The sequence below is a fragment of the Hyalella azteca genome, unplaced genomic scaffold (assembly GCF_000764305.2).
Source record: "Hyalella azteca isolate HAZT.00-mixed unplaced genomic scaffold, Hazt_2.0.2 contig5861, whole genome shotgun sequence".
Lineage (NCBI taxonomy): Eukaryota > Metazoa > Arthropoda > Malacostraca > Amphipoda > Hyalellidae > Hyalella > Hyalella azteca.
The window spans coordinates 136874-159956 of record NW_025936040.1 but is presented as its reverse complement, the minus strand read 5'-3'; the positions used below and the strand labels follow the sequence as shown (position 1 = coordinate 159956).

Genomic DNA, 23083 nt, shown 5'->3' with positions numbered 1-23083 from the left:
TGAACGAAATTATGGGTCTATGCATGGGTCTGTTAGTAATTATTGATGCCCAGCTGGAAGAAAGGAAATAAAAAGAAAGATGAGCGATAAAAAGCGGCGCATCACTTTTTTGCTCAAGAGTGACGCGTCAGAGGAAAGTCATAGAATAGAATAGAATAGAATAGAAGTGTCGGCGTTGAAGAAATAGGCCCATGGCCTGTTGCCGATTCTTGAACTTTTCGTGACTTGATTCACAAGGGATCCGGCCTTTGGAAATGAGTGATTCCAAATTAAAAAATTATAATACATGACGTATAGTCACTGGAAAGAATCAAGCAAATGACGCCGACTTACTGAGGAGATAATGGACGTATAAATTTCATTGTAGATGCTCCTCTGAAGTGGAATTAAAGCCGAGCGCTGGATAAACCGCAGCGCATTAGTGACAACTCGAGCTTTGGTTCAAAAGTTTTTGTCTTGGTGAAAATGCAGAAAACCACAAGCAGCCGGATGATGTTCGGGAGATGATTATCTCGGTCATGGCAAGCGTTTTTCACCACAGAAGATTTTCACATAAATATTTTATTTGCTTAGGATTGAAACTATATCTTTAGGTGCAGGGAAAAAGCACCCTCATGCTTGGATCGATTCAATATCTATACCAAGTTAGTGTTTGACATCTTTATATAAGGAAGTATGAAATTGTTTACTTATAAACAGATAGCATGAAATCGTGAAAAAATGTAGGGAATTACGCCCTATGGTTATATTGTAAGTGCAAAAGCAATGGAATTGTTAAAAATATTACATTAGGGTGTTATAGGTGATAGCTTATTTCTTTTTGCCGGTTTAGTGAAGACGAAGTTTCTTTTTGCCGGTTTAGTGAAGACGAAGTTTCTTTTTGCCGGTTTAGTAAAGACGAAGTTTCTTTTTTCCGGTTTAGTGAAGACGAAGTTTCTTTTTGCCGGTTTTGGGACGGGACGAAATTCGACCCGTCCCACAACCCTCTCCCCGAAATTCTATGTATCCTACAGATTCGTGCGACCGCTGCTTGGAAAGCTCTACTGCATGTTTCGCTCTAAAGTTGTTAAAACAATTATGACAAGTATAGATTAGTTTTTTAATTGAGTTTTCTAACTAAAGATTAGTCTAAATTTTCATTCATGCTACTAAATTAGAAATCAATTTAGTCGTTTCGGCTGTCTGTGTCGTACACTAGAGGGTAGAATTTATTCATACTACCAAAATAGAGCAGAAAATGGAGAGTTTCTTACTCCAACTAATGATTTCCTGCCTGAGAATTTTAATAGGAAAATTGCAAGAACTTGGTCCTTGAATATTTGTCGTGCGATCTAGCTAGGTTGCTACGAGGAAAAACGTAGGCCGGTGTTGAGCCAAATTAAAGTATAGGTAACAATACAAATATACCCACTATAATCATATCTCTTACAGCATACTTTCTTCACTGCGATATTGAAATTTTCAATATCATTAATCACATTTCCACAACGGCGACACTTGAGTCTTGTTTTAACGTCCCAGATTGAATGCTATATGTGCGATAATAATTCTGCTTCTCGCTGTAAGATTTCAGTGCAAAGAGACTTCCAATAAAATTTTCATGGTTCAGCTCTCTGTCACTGAGCCATGGCGAAGAAAACAGTAATTTTTTTCATAGAAGTTTTGTCGTGGAGAACTCAATCTCCAGGAAAAAATATCTCGAGTTTTAACAGCAATATTTGATGACTGACAGTAGCCTTGCTGTCTGGTTTCATTGATATACAGATGAGCATCGAAGCAGTTCAATTTTGGATCAAGCCGATTTTAAACCATTTGATTTTTAATTGCCAGAGGCATGTCAAGAAGAAACCTGCAACTCTAATTTCTCAGCCGGTTTGTTAATTTAAGCACTGTAAATATGTTAATGTAAAATCGGATGGAAATTATGTGGAGATGGAGTTGTGATTTCAAAATTAGGTCATTGCTCAGTTTTATTTTTCTTTCTGATAACTTGAATATTTGATAATGAATCTCTACGGGCATTATACTATGTGAAAATTTACTAGTGATGATGATTTACTTATGATATCACTACATCTACATATTCTCGTAACTTGAAATGACTTAGTTTCCATTTCATCGCTATTATTTGTTGCGACTTGACTTTGTTTGTTACGGTAGAAGGATTGCACAAATTCAGACCTGTTGATAGGAGGATGATGGTTCCAAAGACATTATTCAGAGAATCAGCTTTTAGCGCATAAGGGAAGCTCAGGGCTAATTGGACCATAAAGGCAATACAAATTTGTTTGTTTGGTTCAGTAATTTGATGCAATTATTATATTTGGCTAAATTGTGAAGCTTTGTAGATCTGATAATTTATGTTTGCACGAGCTCTGTCTGCCGTTTTGGCTCCAGACCCAAGTCACGTATGGAATAAGCTAGGCTAAAGTAAGTATCTTATCGATGTTATAGTTCAATTTTCACATTCCTTTGTAGTGTCTTCTTCTCAAACTATGAAGTCAACATCAGTAATTCATGATAATTTGTTTATGTGATTGTGAGTTATGTATTTACAAAATTACACATGCGTGAACCATTATTTCGAGAAAGCTTTGTGTTTGTTTTCGTCCCTAATATTGATGGTCAAGAAAGTTTCAAAGTATTGGTTCATTAGTCGTTTAATTAAAAAATTAGAACTTAATAGTTCTCTATTCAGAGAAAGACGGAGCTTCAAATTTGTTAGAATAATATCTGCCTACGTTTGTAGGGACACTATTTATCTTTGTTATAAGTTTTATTAATTTTCTAGAATGTTTATCCTTTTTGCAAACCAACCGAGTCACTTATAGATTTACGTTTATTTTCATCGTCGATTCAGTTATCCGTACTATTACAGCAGCCTGGTTCGCCAATGTTTGGGGTAAGACATTAAATAGCTCCTGTTATATTTATCTAATTTGTAATATTTCATTGTAAAATGTACTTCATTTATTCATCTCGATATGAATTATGCAATTAGTATTATAGCTGTTCGTTCATTCTACAGATGCAACCTTCATACTTTACAAATACACTTTGAACATTATTCTCGGCAAATTCGTTTTATAATCCCCGTTGTAAGTTTTTAAATTGTAGCGGTACCGAACCAACCGTTCTGCTATACGTTCAATTAATTGTTTACATCGTTCATAGTCATTCGAATAAGTTCCACTTATTAAATCAAGTTTAAATTTGTGACATCAACCAGGTTATCATTTGCTCCTACACTGCCTATTATTCGATACTTATAGCCTATAATGAAGAAATAAGCTGTGCAAGATTTCTTTCTATGTGCATAAAAATCTCATTACTTTTTCATAAAACCTTAAAAATCATTAGACTATATTGAATTAGGCAGATGGATGTAAAACTAAATGAACACTTCTAGTAATTTACAAATGCACTCACCGAGATGCAGCAGCATAGATAAATGTCGCGCTTGCCATCTGAATGAAATTCAATAGAGCTTAATTGTGGTGGTGTAGGCGTGAGCTCAAAGCTGGAGGTTGCCGAAGCCCGCTGGGGAAATCAGGCGAGAGCTGCACGAGGAGGCGAGACCGAAACCCCTGATGCGCAGCCCTCGGGTTACACATCTTTATGGAGCGCTCTTTTGAGGTGAGATGCAACAGTCGTTATATTACAATCGGTTCAAGTAGCCCTTGGGTTGCACATCTTTATGGAGCGCTCTTTTGAGGTGAGCTGCAACAGTCGTTATAACAATCGGTTCAAGTAGCCCTCGGGTTGCACATCTTTATGGAGCGCTCTTTTGAGGTGAGAAGCAGCAGTCGTTATTACAACCGGTTCAAGTAGCCCTCGGGTTACACATCTTTATGGAGCGCTCTGTTGAGGGGAGAAGCAGCAGTCGTTATTACAATCGGTTCAAGTAGCCCTCGGGTTACACATCTTTATGGAGCGCTCTGTTGAGGGGAGAAGCAACAGTCGTTATTACAATCGGTTCAAGGAGCCCTCGGGTTGCACATCTTTACGGAGCGCTCTTTTGTGGTGAAATGCAACAGTTGTTATCCCACTCTGTAAATTCAAGAGGCTCTTGGCTTGCACCACTTTATGGAGCGCTCTTTTGAGGCGAGAAGCAACAGTTGTTATATCACTCTGTTTTAATTTCATACAGTGGGGGAGCGTGGGACCGGCTTTCATGTTAAATGGCAAGCGTTAAGAAAGTAAAATAATTTCAATGTTATGGTGTCAATCCGCGAAATATTTTTGGGATCGTAACCCATTCGACGGAAAGTGTGGAAAACCCATTTGTATAATTGTCAATCTGACGACGAGGTTTTGTTATCAATCTGACGACGGCTTTTCTGAGATTAACGTTTTGTCGAGAAATGGGCTCAGTATTTATATAGTATAATTTTACTCTGAACTGAGAACCATATAATTATAGTAGTTTAGATTGATTCGGCTGCTATTACGACAGGAAAGTATGAGAGCAAATTTTTCAATCAGCCATTTTTAATAATAGAAAAAAACGAATGAAATTTTTTAGTGCCAGAATTATAAGTAGCATTTTGCGGTTTGAAATTCAGCATTTCTGTCTTAGGAATAGGTTTGAAGAATTAGGAAGAGGTTCAAAATTATCGGTTCTATGTTATTAGTACTTTGACGATTATTTAAACAAAAATTTTTAAGTTTTCCTTCAGTTGGTTCTTCTCGTCAGCTACAAATATGTTGGAGTGATCAAACGCTTTACACTTTATAAAAGTAACAGCAATCAGTACACATAACAGATAGAGCAGAGAAGCGACGTATGACAAGGATGAATGCTCAACAACCTTAATACATTAAATAGTTAATTCCTGGTAAATTCCGGTCCGCAATAGAGTGGCTAACCGCAATGTGGGGATACCCGCTTTTTTGTTATATCAACAAAATCTTTACATTTCCCATATCCCAGAATTATTATAAAGTTTTTTTTCCTTGCGCTCTTCATTGCTTGCGATCTTATAGTTTTAAGAGCTTTACATTTTAACACCCTATTTAAATCCCCTTTCCCTACATTTTCATAACTTACACTTACAGAGGCAATTAACACTTACAGAGATAAAACTTTAAAAATAAGCTAATTTTTATGGTTGGCGAAAGCAATAAAACATGCATTGCGATGCGTTTACCTTGCTGTAAAAAGAGAATTGAAACGTTTTTGTGGATTTGATGGTAAATTTTTATTATACCAAATTTTAATACAAAATTAAGAGTACACTTCAAATCTTCTTTATTTGAAAACATCAATAACCGCACTCAGTTTACTCTTTCTCATATCCCGTGAATTACGCAAATTGACACAGTGTGTGAGATTTTTATTTGCCCAGGAGGTAAACGCCCTCGTTACCCTCTCTTGACACGAGGGGCTTCAGTTGAGTACTGCTACCCTTGATTAAACAAAGCACTTGACATCTCTTGTGTTACATTGAACGAAGTTCGAGTTTGAAATTGCCTGTGATTTTCTTACTAACATACAGTCTAGAAAGTTAATAAGTGGAACTGATAAGCCTTATGCTGGGCTAAATTAGGTCAGGGTGACTCACACAAGAGCAAAAAGTGCATCTTTATATTGTCAAATATAAATCATGGCTTTGAGTGTAAATATCCTAAAGTAAGAAAGGAACCATACCAGCTACCGTTGTAAGTCGAAATAGTTTATTTGGTTGACACCGCGGGCTTTACTTTCCATCAGATTTAAAAATATTTGTTTTGCTTTATTCATTCATCATGCAGTATTATTAAATTTGAGAAAATGTATTCCCTGTACTAGATTTTTATAGATGATTCAACTCATTTGTACAAGACAATCGCTGACTGTCGAGGCTGCGCAAAATCTTGAGAGGATCACAAACCCGAGTATAAAACCATCCTATGAAGCCAACAGGATGATGCGGAGATCAGGTTCCTTCGATTTGCAGTCGCTCGATAATCATAAATATAGGTTATATTCCTCGGGCATTTCAGAAACGACTGAACGGAGACTCGTGAAATTCTAGAAATATTTTTTGCCATTTTTAAAGAAATAGACTGCTGGGTTTGGGTAAATTTCCAAGTTGAATCATAAAAATTGCGAATATTATTTGTAATTTTGAAGTGAATGAACTGAAACTCGTGAAATTCAAGTATTTTTTTTACCGTTGTAAAATAGATAAACTGTTGGAATTGGGTAAGGTTAAGGATGATCCGGAGACAAAGATCCTTCGATTTGAAGCCGCTCGATAATTCTTAAAATATTGTTGACATTCCCAGGCATAATTGCATCAAATAAATGGACATGACCCCGCGGCCAATTAATTCTATTACAGGTTTAATTATTTTGATGTTTAATTAGTTGGTCGCTGACATGCGAGGAAACGCTTGCTGCCCTCACCGTGAATGCAGGCTAGGCTCCCTCAGGTAATCCATACATTTAAGTTAATGTGGAGTGATAATTTATAAGGTTTTTTGCTCCATCAATTCTCGATGAAAAACTATTCAATGTAATGGAAGTAATAATGCCACTCGTTTGCTTGAATCGTAAATTCACTAAAAACGTAAAAGCAAAGAAACTCCACAAAATTCATTCTATCTTTAAAGTAAACGTGTCGTAGTCCAGCTCCATTGTCAGTTTGAAAGTTCTAGAACACAGATAAATCAGTAATTAGTACAGTGAAAATTACAAAAAACCTAAGTTGTAAAACCTATCTATTTACAACTTCAAGCGGGTAAGAGCTAAAAGCTAAATTTAAAATTGTTTAAATTTAGTTTAGATGTTGTTATTGCTCACTTCAATATTTCGGCCCTGCATCCGAAACTATGTCAAGTGAGCTAAAACTTTTGTTTTCTAAGTATTTCGCAAATGTTAATCTTCGTGTTTTATTGGTCAACAATTTTAAAATCGGTTCTTTTTCAGGTACAAAAATACCCTGCCAATGCATATGCGAGCATCCATAGTTTATAAATATAGTTGTGCACGATGTGCATCTGTGTACGTCGGATGACGTCTCGCAATCATTATTCTAGGGTCGCAGAACATAAGGGCAGGAGTTGTAGAACTGGTCACTTACTATCGCGCCCCCCCCCCCTCATTCGGCTGTGAGTGCTCACGCCGAGCAGTGCGATGTTCCAGTTTATGATAGTGATTTCAAGGTTTTAGCTTCCACTTCCGGTGTTCCTGATTTGCGCATTTTATAATCTTTGTATATTTTTAAACAGAGGCCAAGTTTAAATTTAGCTTTTAGCTCTTACCCGCTTGAAATTGGGAATAAATAGGTTTTACCACTTATTTTTTTTATTTTGACTTTTCTAATTACTGATTTATCAGTGTTTTAGAATTCTCAAACTGAATGGAGCTGGACTCCGAAACGTTTTCTTTAAAGATAGTATGAATTTTTATGGAGTTTTCATTGGTTTTAAGTTTAAGGTAATGGAACTTTCATAAGTTCATCACCTGTTGGTTTCAATTTTCCGTTTTATAATTCCTAGATAAAATAATTATTATACATACAATTTCAATTTAATTTTATTTGGGTTCATAATAAAAAGTTTGTAGAAGAGAAGAAACATTTTAGTGATAATAGAATTTTTTAGCGAAGGATAATAGAATTTTGATTTGAATAGAATTTGAATAGAATTTGATAATAGAATTTTTTTAGCCCTCATCATTCGTTGGCATGTTTCAGAATCAAGTGGAAATAGATTTTGAAAATAACTGTGAAGTTTAAATAACGCATTCGATTTCAGTTGGAAAGCTTTGCGAAGGCGCAGAACTGATTTTATTTATTGGGGAGACGCTGTGGTGGTCAACTTTTCTTGTGAAGAACTTTTTACCTCTATTTTTGTTTATGCGGTTGTGGCTTCGAATGGCTTTGAAGTTACATCAAACACATTCGTGGTAATGTTTGATGTTACAATTAAGAGTATTATATTGGATATATGTGGGTTTGTTGAAGTTCTGTTCATATTTTTTGACCAATAATAAATACAATTGTTACATGTTGTTCGGTGTGTGTTATCAAGACGAAGGATTCAATTTACAATTTGTAATGATAAATACGAATTTCGAATTAATATGGGTGATTTGATCATATCGGCATTTTTTGTCACTCTAAGAATACAATAATTTATTATGTAAGTGTCAATTAGGTTTTAGTTCTTAAAATATTTTCAAGGCAATACAGTTTGAGCAAAATTTTGTTACGAAAAATTTATTGATGGTTTTGTGATGGCTGCAGCAGTTATCGAGGAATATACCTGTGATGTGTAAGTAGGCATGTTGTACATGAAGTTTTGTGTGGGAAACACTTGATTTTTACATACTGTCGCTTCAACTAATATATTTACAGCTAAAGAAGTACCAGGTTATTACAAAATTATTTATTCGTATTGGATATAATTTTTCAATACAAATCACGGCTCTTGCTTTTAATTTCGTCAGGAAGACGCGTTTTCTCGTCGTTCGTTTTTTTCAACAAGACATATTGTCAGTGGTGAATTATTTTTTAAATTATCGTAACGTAATTAAGTGATTAGTTTATTTCCTTGTCATTGATTTGGTTCATCACTAATTATAATTGTCTCATTATTGCTGGTCGAGGACAATTCAATGTCTACAGCTTTTAAGTTTCATGATCATAGCTGATCTGCAGTTAGAACCCGTAGCAGTAAAAGGACCCCCATGGGTTAAAATTCCACTGATACAAGAGCACCAATTAAAATACATCAAGATTAATGTACTTTATTTCTGAACTAGACCACAGACTTTCTCTAAATCTCATCAAAGATTTGTTGCTCCTGAGAAAAAGGGATTTGTGCTTTGCCGTCTTGCGGTTATACGGTAAAAACTAGTTTAACTTTCTTAATACAAAAATTTCTTTCTTTCGCTACCGTTAAGCCTGTGAGCTTTTCGGATCCAAGCTTTTTGAAAGAAGCATAAACAATCGACAGCATAATGGCCGCCCAATGCAGGAATGCGTTATGCAGTTTTATGCGATTGCCTCACAAAATTGCAAATAAAAATAGTTATGAATTGCGATACCGAAGAGAGTACAGTAAAATTTAAGAAACTTTACGTTTTATTTTGAGTGAACGGTGGACTGAGAGTGGACGGTGGACTGAGAGTGGACGGTGGACTGAGAGTGAACGGTGGACTGAGATTGGACGGTGGACTGGGAGTGGACGGTTGACGGTGGACTGAGAGTGGACGGTGGACTGAGAGTGGACGGTGGACTGAGAGTGGACGGAGGACTGAGAGTGGACGGTGGACTGAGAGTGGACGGAGGACTGAGAATGAACGGTGGACTGAGATTGGACGGAGGGCTGAGAGTGGACGGTGGACTGAGATTGGACAGAGGACTGAGAGTGGACGGTGGACTGAGAGTGGACGGTGGTGGACTGAGATTGGACGGAGGACTGAGAGTGGACGGTGGACTGAGATTGGACGGAGGACTGAGAGTGGACGGTGGACTGAGAGTGGCGGAATTGTCAGTGGACTTAGAGTGGCGGAGTGGACGGTGGACTGAGAGAGAAGGAGTGGATGGTGGACTGAGAGTGGCGGAGTGGACGGTGGCAGCAGGGGTTGTCAGCCAGGCCACTCATTGCTGTCAATTTACGTCAGAGGCTGCGCCGGCCGCAGCGTGATGGAGTGTCAGGCTTTGTGCTCCACATCTCGTCCTAGCTTTTGGTTCTTCACGACTGCAGCCTTGTTATCATCATATTAAGAACCAGCAATGGTTCGCAAGGAACAAATACCCTTCAGACAACAATGTAAAGAAATGGACTTTACTCGAATTTTACTATTGTCCAACAGCAATGTTAAAATAAAACTTTCGTGTTCTTATTTACCTTCTAGTAAATCCTCATATAATGGCGCTTGTATATAATTCTTGCGGATGATCAGTTACATTGAACGTTATTTGCACTTACATTATCTACAATAAAACTATGTCACTTTATTTCGATTTTACATTAGTCAAGTCACTGTATACCCGCCACTGAAGTGTGAAAGTTCGTTAATTAATCAAGAATGTAAGGAAAAATACCTACTGAAGAATAATCAAAAATAGTTTCTAGTGTTCGCATCAAAACTATTTTTTGAGTTATAGGTAATTGCATCGCAATCTGTGGAGTCTTTATTATTATAATCGTTTCATAAAGATATAAAGGAAATACATCAAACGCAAGTACGCAGAAATGTTCTGAAAATACTTCCTGTTATTGTTGATGTTGGTGAAGTTAATTCTTGCTAGGGCTGAGAAAACTGAACATCAAAATTAGACTCGTTCTAATATTGAAATAAGTACTTCGGTTGCGATATTTTTAATAAATAAACTTTTGTTACCATATAAAAATAAAAAACTATGGTTTTCATATTTTTAATAAATAAATATTCATTATTATATTTTCATGCAGCTGTAAAATTAGATTTTTGTATTAATAACAAGTTGATTAATATTTTTTGGCGAACACAAATAAACTCTTTGATGTATGATTAATTTGATTGTCAGCGACATTGTACACTACTGTGCCACAATTTCACTTAAAGATTTCTTCTAACAACGTATGCAAGAGTCGATTTAGGTCAAAATAGATTGAATTTTAAATCAATTAAATTTTCGCTGTGAATTTGCGATTTGAATCAAAAGAAAATTTTACTTACGTTATTTTCGTATTAAATAACCAGCGCCATATGAGAGTAAGCGCGTCTTAGACCGTCATGCTGATCGGAGGTTCTTAATGAATGCTCTTTGATAATGATTCTGACACTTTGTAAGGAATCATTAAATACACCCCACCATCTAATATACACATGAATTGGAAGAGCATAAACGCCGAAAAATTATACATAATTCTTAATAATGACGAGCTGCAAAGAGCAAGACGTGGATCAAGCTGAAGTCAGGAGTTTCCAGACCATCGCATATCTTGGCGAGACTGTCTTCTTACCAGAAGACAGTCTCGCTGTTTCCTACTTAGCAGAAACGCTAAAACCTACTTAGCTGCCAAGCTGTATCATATATCCTTAGCAGCAACATTGTCTACTACTTAGCAGCGAAGCTGTTTCCTACTTAGCAGAAACGCTAAAACCTACTTAGCTGCGAAGCTGTATCATATATACTTAGTAGCAACATTGCTTACTAGTATCGATGTCTCCTACTTTCCTGCATATCACTTGATGGTCACATCAAACTCTCGACGACAAGCTCCGAGGCGAGGTATAACTTACTCGACGTGTGCCAGCTTAGAAATTTAGTTTTCAAACCAGGAGGAGTGGCAGCGTCTAGGCCACGTGGCGCTGTGCCGCAGGAGGAGTGGCAGCGTCTAGGCCACGTGGCGCTGTGCCAGGAGGAGTGGCAGCGTCCAAGCCGCGTGGCGCTGTGCCAGGAGGAGTGGCAGCGTCCAAGCCACGTGGCGCTGCGACACGAGGAGTGGCAGCGTCCAGGCCACGTGACACACCACCTACAGGTCGTCTTAGTGCGTACAACCGAATTTTTTACCTGTGAGATTTATAGTACAGACAGATCACCTACGCAGCGCACAACAACCTTGTCTCACACTAGCTGGATAGGCACTTTGGGGTGCGGCGCAGCTTTGCTGATTCGAGCTTCGGACATCACGCAGCAGTAAATGTGATTGAGGGCTCCCATTGAGTTAGACTTGAGGCACGCGCGCACGGCGCACTAGCGAGTTTAGCTCGGAGAAAACTTATAGAAGTTGCTCAAGTTGTTAAAGTTGGCGAGACTCATCAGTAAAGGCAGCGGACAGAGCCTTTGAAGCGGCTTCGTCGTCCCTAAAAGTCTTCTGAAGAATAAGAAAGAAAGTGAACGCCGCAAGCACTCAAAGACTTAATACAGGAAGATTGGATTTGCAAGGCAAACTCACGTATAATCTCCGCTTAACTTGCCGTGTCTGCACACTTGAAGTTGGAATGGCTGTTGTAGAGGGTAGAGCTAATGGAGCTCGTGAAGAATTTTAAAAATAAGGGAGAACTGTGGTTTAAATTCAATTGTATTTGTCCAAAGCTCAAAATACTGAATTAATTGAGGGCAACATCACATCTAAAAGATTTATAGGTATAAAATTAGCACATGGTCGAGAATATTGTTAATAAGTGAAATAAGTCACTTTATATTTGTATTGTTCCGAGTAGAAACTCGCCTCAGATCTGTCTTGTTAACGAAGTGTTTCACTGCAATATAAGCGCGATGAACTCTTGCTGAAAAATTCTTATTTCGCAAATCTGTGTTATATTTTATAGCGATTATTTATCGCCTTGCATACCTGAAATGATGGCGTCAATATAGTACTTTATCATTTCGAAAGAAGAAATCGGACTAAAGAACCTATGAGGGTAATTAAGTCCCACCAAATGAAAAGAATAAAATTTTATCTACTTAATGAGCACGCAGAAAGGCTGTAGTCATGCATGTATTTAAACAGACTCACTTAGATATTTAATTCATAAGTCTTTTATCATCTCGGCACCTCTGGTAGAGAGGTGTGTTCACGCGGTGACCGAAAGCCATTGTGCTATTTATGACAGAACGTAAAATTAAAAAAGTGTGAATTTAAAATTTTTTATCGTTGTGAAACTATTACTACTGAATTCGGTCATCGAGTTAACCATCAAATGGTTAACATGACTGCATAAAATTATTCTAATTCTTAATTTTATTCATGATGTCCCTGCAGTTCATTTCGCACTGGTGCAGGGGATGAAGTCTGACGAGTTTCTTCGCTACGTTTCTGCTGGCCATCTGAATGAATTTTCAACGGTGCTGATTGATGTTATGTTTCGCAACCCTTATTTATTCATTTATTCCTGTTGTCATATGAGTGGCATTTCAATTGTTTAAATTGATGTTAACATATTTTGTTGTTATATAAAATTTGCTTGAAGTTTTCGGCTTCGATTGACTTGTAGGGTGTGATCGACAGCCTGCTCCCTAACGCACTGGCTGCAGTATAATGCTATAGCTCTTGTAGATATAAAAAGAACTAAAATAACTGTTCTGGTCCTTCAATGGAACTTGTGGCCGGAGAAATGGGTAGTGGGGTATGATAATTTGATAAAAACTGTTATAAACTTGCACGTTTAAGAATATCTTCAACGAGAAAAACTTGTACTGCTTCTTCATGGATGGTTAATACGTAAACAATATTCACACATAGATAGAACTGCACACATCTGATGTCAAAATAAAGATCGAATGTCTCACTGTAACTGTAGTTAACTCGGTTAAAGTTGAATATAAATCAATCATTCACATTTTGTGTACATTTGGACAAACTCGCTACATTTCTTTGACATATTATGCATGCACAAATAACATTGACTATAATCCAGTTTAAAAATGGCACTAATAAGTTGATTGAAATTTTATAGAAGTCAATATCTCTCTCTCCTATGGTATCGTTTGACGTGAAAAAATTGCAAATAGCGAATTAGACGGGTTTATTCCGTACAAGTGAAAATCCAAGGACAGAATGATTTAAAATCCCGGAGCGCACTACAGTAAACGTCGATGTTACCGTTCAAAAGGTCGGACGAAACGAGAAACTTCTAGCATGAATTTTGTCATGAAATACGAATTCCTATGACGTCAGTCTTTTAAAAGAGTCAGTTACAGGCAAACTTCCGAGGAATGATAGCAGATATTGCCGGCTACCGTATAGCTGCTCTCGCGTTTCCTTTTCGTACTAACAAGGACGTTATTATGAAAATATTGACGACTCCAGACATGCAGTTGAATTTCTTTTACTGTTGATAAATTTGTTTTATTTCGTGTAATGTGAGGAATGTTTTCGAGACAACTGCTGCCTGTTCAGAGGTCGGCTAAGGAACAATTAAAAATACGGCCTTGCTAGATCTACGCTGCGTAGCTTAGATGCAATATTTTATGAATATCCATCAGTTACGTGTAATGCTGATTTAATTTAACGCGCCCAACATAAGCATCTGCCTCCTGCAATGCCCTTGGTATACCTGTACCATAAGGGTTAATATTGACACATTCACATATGTCATGCCCATTCAGGGTATCACTGATATTCCCTTTTGCCGTGACCTGATATTTCCTTTTGCCATTGACAACATCCGCGACCCGAGGGCGGGGTGACCTGCCCAGCGACGACTCGGGACGGAGGACGACGAAGGCGGCGCATCAGCGTGACCGTGGACTAAGAAGTCCTAAACTCATCATAAGGTCATAAGGTCATACCAAAATGTGTCAGAACGGCCCAGACAAGGGCAAAAAGTTCGTCGCTAAATAATAATAAATAATAATAATAGCGGTTTCAGCGTTTAGTAGGCCGTAGGCCTGTCGCCGATTCTTAACATCGCAGAACATCCACAGCTTGTTGCGGTCTCGAGCTCACTACTCACTGCTACAATTCTGCTTTTGCTTAACCGCCCGGCCTCCTTGCCGATTCTGACCAGAAACTGGCGCACAGAGCTGGGATCGAACCCGCGCCTCTCTGCTCCAATCCTGGTACTCTGAACTTTAACCACTGGGCCACCCTGCCTTAATGGACTTATTCTCGTTAATTTATTGAACATACATTGCCGTATAACTGATGGAGACTGGAGAATTATTTAAATTTCCCAGTCGTCCCTCGTCAATCTCTCTCTAGCCAAAAAACTCAAAAGTTTCCTCATGCTCAATATTGTTAATCGGTAAGTTTTTTTTACTTTGCTTAGCCTGTTTATCTGCATGGCTTTTAATGGTTTCACCTCTTCTGTTGATAACTACTGTATTTATGAAGTTTTGAACTCTTGATCAAGCTTTTCTGCGAAACATTTTTATTGAAATTATAGTTTATCCTGCAATTTATTTTTTTTCAATTCCCGCTTCTATTAATTCGACTTTTTTTTGGATGATCAACGTTGATTGCCTCTTGTTAAACACAAAAAAGACTGCGCTTTTAAATTTTCTTAACTAACTTCATTAGTGCAAGCTTGGAAAAATATGTTGATCATTTTTTATCGTTTTAATCTCAATGAAGATGGATTCTAATCAAAATTTTCCCTGCGACGCTATTATATGCCTCATTAGTAAGTAATAAGTTGTCAATAGCGTATTATGTCACTTTGGTACTAAGTGACACGACGATGATTATTTCATTTGCAATTTATTTAACTATATTATTATTATTATATGAAATAAAGGTCAATAAAAGATCTTAATTGCTACACATTTATAATACACACTGAACGTAATATGGCGGACAAGATACGCCCAGGATATACATACGACATATAATGCCCTTCTCAAACATTCAGTTTGGTGTACACAAAATAACTATATATTCAGAAGTTTTTTACATTTACACATATATTTCGGTTACATCTTATCCCTATGTTATCCTTATTGATACATTAATTCTTATCTTTTAGTTCTATAGTATTCGTGGCATAATTTCTCATATGTTAGCAAGCCACAGAGACACAATGGAATTCATATAATTTTATCGATGATTCAGTCCAATTATATGGAACTGTTTATCTTAATTATTTACGCTATAAAATGCATGCCTTGCCATTCCCATGATCATAAAGCACATCAAGGTGCAAATATTTTTTATATCGACCATAGAACTAACCATTGATATTGCAGTATCACATCCATTGAAAACCTGCGCCACTCGCCAGTGTACCACGAATATCCACGTAAGTTTCCACAAATATACATATATAGCATCGAAATCACATGCTTATGTCAAACGAAGATTAAAGCTACACGCGTGACTGTGAAGCTCAGTAAGAATAGCGTCCATACATCAGTTCCTGACATCGAGATGCTCTTATGTCTATTATAGACCTGCATGCAGAGAACAATAAGCGTGCTTGCTGCTTTATTTCCATCGGATGATAGAATGAAAGTGTTCGTAGGTTCTTTAAGAGTTATTTCCTGCAGCGTTTATAGCTTTTTTGGACATTTGTATAGCAAAGACGCCAAACATTTTCGACATCTTTTAACCGCCAGTCCACCAGAAATAGAGGGCATTTAAAGTTAAAAATAATTGCGCACTTTACATCTACGAACAGTTCATCTATTGATTTGATGTTGAACACTTAATAAATAATAGACCCTTTGCGTTCAGTTCATCTATTGAATTGATGTCGAACATTCAATAAACTATTGACCATTTACATTCAGTTCATCTATTGAATTTATGTCAACAACACACTAAGTATATATTATAATCTTTCCATTTATACATTGTACAGAATTTCTCGTGTCTTGACTCTGCAGGCGTTTCACTTATCAGATCGGTATAGGCATGAGTTTTCTTTCTGAACTCAAGGAGTTTCGAGCGTTTATTGAAACCTTACAGCCAAGCAATGCAAATAATAGACTCTAAAGCTTCAACTAGCATTAAAAATATATTCATTAAAGCTCTAGAGAGATGGTAACAGATTGACAGGAAGACAGCGGACTTCATGTACAGCTTTATTTGCTAGCTTCGAGACGCTTGCAAGGGACGTATATATATACTTGAACCCCGGTGATTTGTCTCTATAAGGGCTTATACACTTTATTGGAGAATATAGACAATGCGGTGCACACAATCTAAGGATAATAAAGGATGGAACCTCAGAAAAAACATCTGATATCATTTTTCATTATATCATTTAATGAGAGGTAATTTATCATAAATAATTATGACTTGATGGAGACGGAAATTCAGGTCTACATATAATGTTAGAAGAGCCACGCTATGCTAAACACTCATATTAATAAGAAACAATGAACAGATGAGAAAAAATATAGCAATAAGATTGAAGCTTTACTCTAAAACGCAAAATTTCAAGACATTTAGATAGGAAACACATTATTTTATTAATTCATTTCACGTTAATCCTGATAACGGAAATATTGATCGTAATGGCCCATCGGGGTACTCAACTATATGTCCACAAAAATATTTTTGTATTAATGATAGAATATAGCAAGAATTTTTCAGAATAAAATGAATTTCACTATTATAGATTGAGCATTGTTTTGTGTGTAAACTTGGTCCGGTATGAAGTTTATGCGCACATATTTCCTAGTTCAACTTGCTAATTAAAATAGAGATTGATGACATGCTAAACTCAGAAGTAGTGAAGATTGAATGATGAAATGGCAAATTTTCCAAGCAAATATTGGAAAAGAATACGAGTCACAGTAAATGAAAGTTGATTAAAATTTACGGTAAATCAAATCTATGTGTTGAAAACTGAATCGCTCAGAAACCAAGTTTGCCAAGGCGACGGTCGGTCAAGAAAATGATGAACGGCTGTCGGTATATTTGCTCCAGGCAGTAAGAGTATCAGAGGTTGAGCTGCTCTACCGGCAAATGAGATTTAAGAGCTCGATTTACTTCTAGGAGATGAACAGTGTGAGCAGATGAGCAGGGAATGGGACAGTGTGAGCAGCTGAGCAGGGAATGAGGCAGTATGAGCAGCTGAGCAGGGAATGAGGCAGTATGAGCAGCTGAGCAGGAGATGGAAAGTATGAGCAGATGAGCAGAAAATGACGCTGGGTTATTTGAACGAGATACAAAATACGACCGCGTTAGAAGCTCTAAGTGCAGCGTTAAGGAAAAGCTTTGCTTAGTAGCATCTAGGTTAGTATTTAATTCAAAAATATAGCAACAAGGTTATAGAACTTAATTCGAAAATATAGCGGCAAGGTAGGGACTTAATTCGAAAATGTATCAACAAGGTTAGGGCTTGATTCGAAAATATAGCAACAAGGTAGGACTTATTTCGAAATTATAGCAAAAAGGTTAAGACTTAATTCGAAAATATAGCTAAAATTTATCATTTTTATTTATTTTATTATTATGCTCATATTTTCGTATTTTTACGAGAGTTTAAGTTTACCTGCTCTGAAATCGTTGTTGTTCCTACACAGGTTGTTTAAATATCGTAAGATTATTCACAGTGCTGACCGTGACAGAACAAAGTTGTGCATTGTGATGAAATGAAATGTTATAGTAACAAAAAATACAATGATTTAATATGGAATTATAGGAGATGATTGATTTATCTGTAAATAGTTTTTAATATTGAAAGCAAATATAAACGACAAGTAGAAAGTAGATACAAATAAAAATCATACCAGCTATTTTGAGCAGAGCAATTGTCGCTAAAGAATGGTTTCGGTTTCTGTAGAAGACTCGGAAGCAAAGTTCTACGACATACGGAGTTATAGATTTGCATTTACATTATTATAATACAAGTATTTATTAATTTTTGTGGACAGCATAATTATAATGGAAGAACATATCAGATTTGCGCGTGAAGCAACTCAGCTTACAGATCCTGTGTGTTTAATCAACACAAAACAGAGATCCATTAAGAATAGTCCAAACAACAGCAACACATGTAAATAGATATATTGCCATTGATAGGTACAATCTATCATATAAATGAAGATACGTGTATAAACCTTATTATATTAATGATAATTCCACCACTCCAGAGCCTTCACTGGTTAGGGAATCTCATTTAGGTTTACTCGTTCACTGTATTTTGGAGGCGATGAAACTTCTCTTTAATTCGTAGTTATTGCAAAAGAAGGCAGAAATTTTGTGAACACATATTGTTGACATCATTTGTTGTTCGTTGTTCTAATTGTTATCGATAGTAAAATATAAATTTCGTATACAGGACTTTCGAGTGCTAAAAAATTGTTAACACTTTGCGAACAGATATTTCGTAGAAACGACTAGTATTTAGAAAACAATAGAATCTGTTAAAGTGGTAAGATATAAAATCTTTTATAGTTCGCAATAGTAGATTTAAAATCTACTGCTGCACATACAGATACTTTGACTTAGAGCTGTTGATATCCATGACAATAAATGGATAACAGATTTCAGCTTCAACATCGCAGGTCTAAGCAGTATTTACATATTGTTTACAATTACATACAATTGTATTCATGAATAAGCAACATCGCTATACACATCGCTAAACATTATCACATGTTGGTGCGGTGTTGGCATTTGGTGCGGTGACATCGATCACACTTCCTCTATATAAAATTATTTCATAATGTGCTCTCCTTATAAATTAGTTTCTTATTATTTATTACGCTTCAGCATTGACAATGATTAAAGAAGTGCCCGGGTGTGCTTTTACAGTACACTCCAAAATTGGGAATGTAAAAATCGTTTCTAATTATGCATGTGTAGGAGTTTATTAAAATAATAAGTTAACTCAAACAGCACGGGAGAAAATTCTGAGTTTTCCATTTTAGTTTCCACGTCAGAAAAGTTAGTTTCGGTATAGTTTCCAGACTTTTAATTTTGATGAGGCTGGGGCTTGCGAATATTACAAATCATGAAAATATAAAGCGAGACGCGTGCTCCGTACAGCTGCAGTAACACTATATTCAATGGAGTGCAAGCTAAGCACTTACACGTAACGTGTACTTAATGTGACCAGCAACATCTTCGGTGCTTAGTTAACGTAATTATTTAGTTCTAAGTTTAGTTTTAGTGAGTTAACGTAATTATTTCATTCTTCACTCATTTACTTCTTTATTAATATTCATGCTTTCTAAAATAGTTAATTAATTTAACAACAAGTTTAAATAATACATATTCATTAAATAATATACAATATATAATATATGTTGTGACAATATACTCAGTATTTTAGCCTGACTCATATAATCTTAATATATGGTCTTGGAAAGTTTAATTGCATTCGATATCACCTAAAAAATTTTCGTCGCCAATAAAGCACTGAAATTTTCTGAAGAAGAAAACTAAGCAATACACACCTACAATCTACTTAGTTTTATTAAAGTTGTTCTGAAGTTTTATAGAGCTATGGAGTTATATTAGCTAATATTATTTAATTGAATATGACATGATTTTTCATTTTTGTACTCAACGAATAAACTACCGGATAGATATGGTAAGAACGCAGTTTTTGTGCTTGAGTAAAACAAGTGGAAAAAAATTTTTTGTTACTGCTTTTAATTCTTATCCATGATAAATCTGAAAAGCACAGGTAGTTGAAGATATCCTTGAGTATAACCGAAAAAAATCCTCGATAATCGCTAAGAAAATTCACCGGACTGCACGAGTTTATGCGAAGTTAGAAAAAACTTCTTTACTCTCGTGTGGCAAGACCGTGCTTTCTCTGATATTTTTGAAAAATTCGGCGAGAAACAACTTTAGTTTGAAAACAAGTTGAAGTTAATGTAGTTAACTAATTAACTTGGTTAAAGTTGAATATAAATCAATCATTAATATTTTGTGTACAGTCTGACAAACTCTCCACATTTCTCCGACATATTATGCATGTACATACATTGACAACTCTACTAGCCTATTGAATTATAAGTTGATTGTGCGACATGCACCCTTTGAATCTAGCAGTGCCAGACGAAAAGATATTATCCTCAAAAGCGAAACCACATCATGCCAGCTTTTCCTGATTCCGAATTACATTTCTAGACACTGCAACAAAGTTTTACTGTCTAAGCTGGTAACCATGACGCGATTGCAAGTGAGCGAGAGCCACCTAATGCTGTAGGTTTGAGAGAAGCTTTAGCTTAAACCTTCAAAGGATCCAGCACGGAGGCCAGAAGTTCGAGGCTTTCACAGTTAATGCTTTAGCGGAGGTTTTAGTTCCTTGAGCCTCCAGGGACCTGCCCAAGTACCTGACAAATCGAAGTGTTGAGTGTTGCACCTAAGAACGTGGGAATAGTGTTGATTGTGAACAATAAATCATGTAAAGTAGATGCTAGTAAAATTCTACATGAATAAGATTGATAAAAATGGCGCAACAATGAACATGACCATCATTATTAAATAGCATCAACAGGAACAGACCAAATTTGTTCTAGTTTGGCAACGAGAACGTCTGCAGGTGTTGAAAACGTGGCGATTGCCTTTCCGTTTTCTTAAAATTATCGTTGAAGGAATACATAAGCGAGAAGTCGAACTAATATGGGCGTAGGGCCAGACTAAAACGAAGAATGAATGATACATGAAGAATCACGGTTTCAATAATCACAAAAATACGATTAATAATTATTATGGAAGAAGTTTTAAATTAGAATTAAAATGTCTGCGTTAATTACTCGTGATTCTCCAGTAAATTAATTTATTCTTGCTCGACTAGTACTAATTGCGTCTCAACCTATTAATGAAATGATTGGAGATTGTTACCACAGATGTGTGGAATATTTTAAGAAAAACAAATTAGAACCACTTTGTATGCAGTAAAGGGTATAAGCTTTCGGAAAACACAACAACCATTGAGTTATTGTTTTTGCTCAACACGCTTTTGAAAAATTTAATGAACTCCTAGTGCAAATCTGGGGTTTTCTTTTGAGTTAGAATGTACTTAGAGAAAGAAACGGTTCATGGTGATTGATTGTTTGTATAATTTTTAATAGTTGATGCCATATAAATTATAGTCCGCGTTTATCCACGTAGCCTACAAGCTCGTGCAGTTTTATCTTCAAATTTGCTTAAATCGCAAGTTAACCAGGAATTAATTTTGTTGATTAGTGACTGTAGCCTCCCTGATAGACTTATACCGCTTTAATGTAAGGCAACCGTAAATGCAGTATGTGATAATCAATCGTAATTAATGAACTTCATAAACATAGATATAAACTCTGGAAAGTGATGCAAAATTAAAATAGAAACCATAAATTTTTTCGCACTTGCAGAAGTCTTCGTAATCTTCTACATTGCATACAGTTTGAAGTCAATTAAATAGATAGAACCCAGAAATTGTCCAATAAACTCACCATTGCTTCACAAACAATAGGACAATACAAGCTGAATATTCATTGGTAATGTCACTGCTCAAAATAACGCGTACTTTTTTTGCCTGAAGTACACAGAATGTCAACATAGATTTTGACAGTAATTGTCTATTGTGGCAAAGGCAGTTCTCGTTACTAAGGCCTTCCTCGTGTTGACATAGGCCTTCTTCTGCACAAAGTTCCAGATTTAGATCGCCGCCACTGACAAGCCTAGACCGATAATATTTTCTGCAGAAATGCCAGTCATGTTAGGCAATATTAGCAGCAGAAATGTTTGTAATGCTCGGCTAAATTTACTCCAGAAATGATAGTTTTGTTCGTTAATATTAACGGTAACAATGACGGTTCATTTCGGTAATGCAAACAGCAGAAATGCGAGGTTTGCTACATAATGTAATTGCTGGACAATATTAAATGCATTAGCTAGTTTTGCTCGGCAATGTTAACAGCGGAAAAATTAAATTTACTAATCAATAATGAGGACAGAAACATAATGAGTGCCAATAATGAGGTCAGAAAAATAATGAGTGAAAATAATGAGGACAGAAACATAATGAGTGCCAATAATGAGGACAGAAACATAATGAGTGCCAATAATGAGGACAGAAACATAATGAGTGCCAATAATGAGGTCAGAAACAATAATGAGGGCCTCTACACTACCAGCAGTAGCAAAATTAGTTCTCCTCGGCAATATTAGCAGCAAGAATGATAGTTCTGCCCGGCAATATTAGCTTTGGAACTGCTGCGAAAATATTATAAGACAAAGGAGGCCCCTGTCGCCTCAGGGATTCGCGTGATTGTTAAGGAGCCTATAGTTCGTAGTTTCCGGAGCAAAATTTCTTCATATGCTCAAGAACCTTCAGGAATTCCTTATTTGTGGACTGTTTCATTTGTGCCGTATCCGCATTTGAGCATCAGATTTAAATGTTTGGTATCGATGATTGGGGCTTACCGTTTACAAAATTGTGTGTTCATAATATATTTTTATTAATTTGTCTTGTAGTGTCATTCACTGCTAAGAAATGCTGTAAAATATGACTACATTTATAGTGTATTATAAGAAGAAAAATTAGTACGCTATTTCGTCTATATAGCGATGCCTATTTTGCACTTGTATGGGAAATTCTAACCCAGCTAAGTTAGTCAGTCAGTTCACTACCTAAAGTGAAAAGGAAGTATGCCGCTATTTGAAGAACATAACCTGTTCATTTTTCGTAGCGTGAAATTGGCTTACCGGGACTGGACAGTTAAACTTCATGTACAATTATCGAAAATGATCATATATATGATAAGTT

General features: G+C 36.4%; 2 protein-coding genes across 2 annotated transcripts in view; both read right to left on the bottom strand.

Moving 5' to 3' along the window:
- Nucleotides 1–9074: 9074 nt before the first annotated feature.
- On the bottom strand, nucleotides 9075–9597 carry LOC108680770 (extensin-like). Its single transcript, XM_018169667.1, has 2 exons — nucleotides 9512–9597; nucleotides 9075–9465 (listed from the first exon to the last, which is right to left on the bottom strand). The coding sequence occupies exons 1-2, from the start codon at nucleotides 9595–9597 to the stop codon at nucleotides 9075–9077; spliced, it is 477 nt and encodes a 158-aa protein (XP_018025156.1).
- A 10969-nt stretch (nucleotides 9598–20566) lies between these two features.
- LOC125177935 overlaps nucleotides 20567–23083 on the bottom strand; it is a 31419-nt gene continuing 28902 nt past the window's right edge. The window contains exon 14 of the mRNA XM_047880664.1: nucleotides 20567–20695. Coding sequence (XP_047736620.1) covers nucleotides 20567–20695 — 129 coding nt within the window. The remainder of the gene's footprint in view (nucleotides 20696–23083) is intronic.

Coding starts and splice junctions, on each gene's coding strand:
- LOC108680770 (XM_018169667.1), bottom strand. CDS start 9,597: ATGAGTGGCCTGGCTGACAACCCCTGCTGCCACCGTCCACTCCGCCAC. Junction 9,466..9,511: donor TCCTTCTCTCTCAGTCCACC/GTCCACTCCGCC, acceptor CGCCACTCTCAG/TCCACCGTCCACTCTCAGTC.